Source organism: Sinocyclocheilus rhinocerous, unplaced genomic scaffold (assembly GCF_001515625.1).
Source record: "Sinocyclocheilus rhinocerous isolate Xijiao unplaced genomic scaffold, SAMN03320098_v1.1 scaffold951, whole genome shotgun sequence".
NCBI classification, from domain to species: Eukaryota; Metazoa; Chordata; class Actinopteri; order Cypriniformes; family Cyprinidae; genus Sinocyclocheilus; species Sinocyclocheilus rhinocerous.
Window position 1 is genome coordinate 124,347 of NW_015640464.1, and position 4,958 is coordinate 129,304.

At 35.0% G+C, this 4,958-nt stretch overlaps 1 protein-coding gene across 1 annotated transcript in view; it reads left to right on the forward strand.

The window, feature by feature from the left end:
• LOC107752999 (endophilin-B2-like) overlaps positions 1-4,958 on the forward strand; it is a gene marked incomplete at its 5' end in the record, with an annotated part of 27,243 nt that overhangs the window by 19,587 nt on the left and 2,698 nt on the right. Inside the window, 4 exons of the mRNA XM_016569080.1 lie at positions 1,471-1,560; positions 1,880-1,980; positions 3,249-3,263; positions 3,352-3,565. Coding sequence (XP_016424566.1) covers positions 1,471-1,560; positions 1,880-1,980; positions 3,249-3,263; positions 3,352-3,565 — 420 coding nt within the window. The remainder of the gene's footprint in view (positions 1-1,470; positions 1,561-1,879; positions 1,981-3,248; positions 3,264-3,351; positions 3,566-4,958) is intronic.

Here is a 4,958-nt window from a genome sequence, read left to right on the forward strand (position 1 = left end):
AACCAACACATTTTAGAATTGTAAAGTGTAAAAAAAAAAAAAACTTTCATTTAAAATATTGTAGCATGGCCTGAAGTGACCAGTTCATCCTGTTAAATCAAATAAACACGACGTTTACTCAGTTAACGCACTTTATTCCTTCCATCACCTCGCTCACATAAGCAACACGGTTCAACACTGTTCCTCTACAACAAACGCCCCCTTTTTACCCGCGCGCTCACCTTTGAACCAGTGCATGCGCTAACCTTATTTTTAACCCGGAAGAACCTTCTTCCATGTGAACAGAGTAGGGAGGAAATAACATGTTAACAATCTCCCTATACTTTAAACAAAGAAAATATAAATAAAAAAAACATACAAAACAAAGATTAGTTACCAAAAAAAAATTTGTTGTATATCCTATTGAAAGTATCGTTTTTTTCAAATGAACCTCTTTCCTCTCTTTTTTTTTTTTTATTAACAAGTGTCCCCAGTCCTTAACTAAGTGCTTTCAATAGCACCATAGTCCTTCACTGAGTACTTTCAACAAAGAGAAAGGAAAAATTGAAATCGCATCATATGAAAATATGATACAAAATACAAAAAAACTAATAAAAACATTATAAACACAACAAAATGACTAAAACTTTAACTAAAACGAAAATGTAATGTTCCTTTTAATTTAAATTTGGGTGAATCTCATGGGAAAATGGGCATATTTCAAAATAAATTATTTTTTGCCTGAAAAAAAGTAAGTAGAAGAAGACAAATCATAAAACAATCAGTTATATAAAATGTACATTGGTCTAATTTGTATCTGAAAAGTATGACTGACTTTACTAACTGTAAATTGGTTAGACTTGTTCTTAAGAGAGTCTTATAGTGTGTTCACACCAAACGCGAATTTAATTATTCGCGCGAGTGGATTACATACAAAGTCAATGCAAAGACGCGAATATAGGCGAATTCGTGCCAGGTGTCGCGAATGATGCGAAATGCGCAACACGTTTTCCGCGAACACGCGATATTCGCTTCATTCGCGTCTTCTGCTCAAGTTCAAAAATTTCAACTCGAGTGGAAAATTCGCCCGACGCGTTCTCACGCAAGCCAATCACCGAAGAGCTTATTGACACGTCCGGTTGTATCAGAAAATGGAGGAGCGCATTATTGTAGCCGTCTGGAGAAATCGGTGAAATTCACCGAGTTGTGTGTGCCTCTGTATGGTGCTGTGAACCCAGACACGTCTGCGTTTGGCTTTCCGTCTTTTTTGGGACTTCCACAATAGTACACAGCAGCGATCGTATTTATCCTCACCATGGTTGATTACTCGCGGGATATTTTTAAAAACATCCAGCGAGTAATCTAGAGCAAGTGACGCGATGCGCATATTCGCCTCGCGTTCGGTGTGAACAGTGTTTTTGCAAGTGTAATTTAAGTGCAAATATAGCTTATGCCTTTGTCAATTTTGGATTTGTTTTCTGTCATGTGCAGGCGAAGCATGAATTGCGTGTTGCTCAGACAGAGTTTGACAGACAGGCTGAGGTCACCAGACTCCTCCTGGAGGGCATCAGCAGCACACACGTGAGTCGTGTTTACATGCATGCTGCATTAACACACGCTACACACCCGAGCAGAAGCGTATGTTTGAATAGGTTAACATTATGTAAACAAGCCACTTGATAACCCTCATTTTCAGGATGGCCTTAAAGGCTTTCATAATAACCCTTCAATATGCATGCTTTGAAATTCAAAGAATAACATTTCAAAACATTGTTAAATCATACTTAAAAGACTCTACGTAAATATCTATTATCCTCATGCAAACAAACGAAGTGCAGTCTGTGTTTGCACAGCATGCCGTGGGTTTTAAAGTGACAGGACGTCTTTTGTGTCTGCGCAGGTGAATCATCTGCGCTGCCTGTGTGAGTTTGTGGAAGTGCAGGCGATGTATTACAGCCAGTGTCACAAGTATATGCAGGAGCTGCAGAGAGAGCTGGGCAGGTGGGCATGCGTCAGATTTCATGCTGTTAGCTTATGCATGCGCAAAGTGCTATTTGGGTCACCAAATAATTTTTCCAAAATAAAAAATATAGCATTAAATTGTAACATTTTACAATAAGGTCTCATAGTTAATGCATTAGCTAAAATGAACAATATATATTTTTACAGCATTTATTAATCTTGTGCAATTGTAATGTTTACACATACTGCATTTGATTTGGAAAATGTATTGGTAAATGTTGAAATTCACATTAATTAGGATTAATACATTGTGTTGTTCTTTGATCGTTCATGTTAACTAATACAGTTAAATAATATTAACAACTGAAACTTAATGTTAAAGCGTGACCTATTAAACGAAAGATTTCCTTTACAAAATTTTACAGTGGAAAACATGACATGGTGCACCTTAAAGGAATAGTTCAAGCAAAAATGAAAATTTGATGCAAAATTTACTCACCCTCAGGTCATCCAAAGTGTAGATTAATTTGTTTTTTAGTTGGAAAAGATTTAGAGAAATGTTTCATTACGTTACTCGCTCTCCATGGGTCCTCTGCAGTGAATGGGTGCCGTCAGAATGAGAGTCCAAACAGCTGATAAAAACATCACAATAATCCCACTCCAGACCATCAGTTAACATCTTGAGAAGACAGAAGCTGCGTGTTTGTAAGAAACAAATCCATCATTAAGGCGTTTTTAACTTCAAGCCATCGCTTCCGGCTAAAATAAGAGTCCATAATCCATAATAACACTTCCTCCAGTGAAAAAGTCCATCTCTTGTTGTCTCTCACATCAAAATCCACCTACATGTTTGTTTAGAGCGTTTTTGGACTGTTTTGGCTTGTAAACAGTGCTTGATCTGAGCATATTTCTATCCTGATTCAGACGAGAAAGCAATGTTATGGATTATGGACTCATATTTTAGGTTGAAGCAACGATTTAAATGTTAAAAGTAAAAAGTTAAAAATGACTTATTGATGGATTTGTTTCTTACAAACGCAGCTTTTGGCTTCAAAAGATGTTAACTGATGGACTGGAGTGCTGTGGATTACTTGTGGATTATTGTGATGTTTTTATCAGCTGTTTGGACTCTCATTCTGACGGCACCCATTCACTGCAGAGGATCCACTGGTGAGCAAGTGATACAATGCTACATTTCTCCAAATCTGATGAAGAAACAAACCCATTTATATCTCGGATGGCCTGAGGCTGAGGACATGTCATTATTATAAACACCTGTTTTACTTTCCCCACCCATCTGCTCGCAGTTCCAGTGGAGAAATGTGAGTTTTGAGTTTATTGTCTTGTTAGTGAACACATTAGTCAGCAGAGCCCTCATAGTGTCTCCTCCATCAATCTTTTCTCTTTCAGAAGATCCCCTCACTCATTGGAGGTGAATTCCCACCCCGCCGGCAGCCCAACAGACCCGTCTGCCTTCCTGCCACTGAACTCTCCATCTCCGCTGGAAACAGACACTCTGCAGATTGAAGAAGTTCAGCCGCCCGCCAGCGGCACACGCAAGGCTAAAGTGCTGTATGACTACGACGCTGCAGACTCCAGTGAGCTCTCGCTGCGGGCCGATGAGGTGAGCAGATGTTTGATGGAAGATAAATGGTCTGATATGGGTCTAAAAGGGATGATAGGGGCTGTGAAAATACTGTATTATAATTGCATAATATCCTAGCTCACATTTCATGATCCAATCAAATTGTGATGGATAAAATTAGGTCCCATCCTAAATGATTTCTTATTGAATATTCTGTTTCTGTGGAAAACACCACATTAATTAAAATTAAAATGAATGTTTATTATATGTCACATTTATGTTAAAATTAAAGGAATTGTGAAAGGTTTATCATGATGATTTAATGCATTATAAGTTGATATTGGGTATCATTTATTTATTTATTTTTTAAGTAAAAATGGGTGATATGATGAATATTTAAATATATTTACAAAGAGTTTGCTGGCCATGTGAAATTAAACATTGTGAAAATAGTTGAGAACATTGGAAAAAAACATACAGTGATCATTTTTAACTAGATTTTTAATGTGTTTTGGTTCTTGCATTAAACATTTTATTATATTTGGCTATAGTGGCGGTTTGGTTGAACTGATTCTTTTAGGACATTTCATCTGAATATTGTTGAATATTTAAAATGTTTGCTATAAAATCCATCTATTTACTTAATTGTGGACAATTTTAATGATCCAATCAAATATTGATGAATAAAATTAAGACCCACCATAAATTCTTACTCAATATTCTGTTTCACTTGAAAATGACATTAATTTTATTTCAAATTAATGCTTATCGTGTGTCACAATAATGTTAAAATTAAATGAATTGTGAATGGTCTTTCATGACGATTAAATGCATAAGTTGATTTAGGCTAGTTGATTTAATTTAATTTAGTTATTTATTCATTTATTTATTTTAGTAAAAATGGGTGATATTTTAAATTTTGAAGTATATTTATAATGATTTTACTGGCAATGTAAAGTGAAATATTGTGAAAATAGTTAAAAACAATGAAGAAAACATACCATGGTGTTTTTAACTAGATTTTTTATGTGTTTTGCATTAAATATTTTACAATATTTTTGGCTATAGTGATAGTTTAGTTGAATTGATTTGTTGAATTTAAATAGTTAAAAAAAAAAAAAATCTATTTCATTTGGATATTGTTGAATATTTAAACGTTTTCATAACCTTTTCATGATCCAATCAAGTTGTGATGAATAAAATGAAGTCCCGCCATAAATGATTTCTCACTGAATATTCTGTTTCAATTGACAATACTAGGGCTGAACGATTTTGGAAAATAATCTAATTGCGATTTTTTTTTACCAATATTGCGATTGCGATTTAATACGCAATTATTTTTTTTAAAGCTCTTTATGTTCTGTATTATTCAACAAAGACAAGCTATAAATCATTGTATTGTATTGTATTGTCTGACCAACACACTATTAGA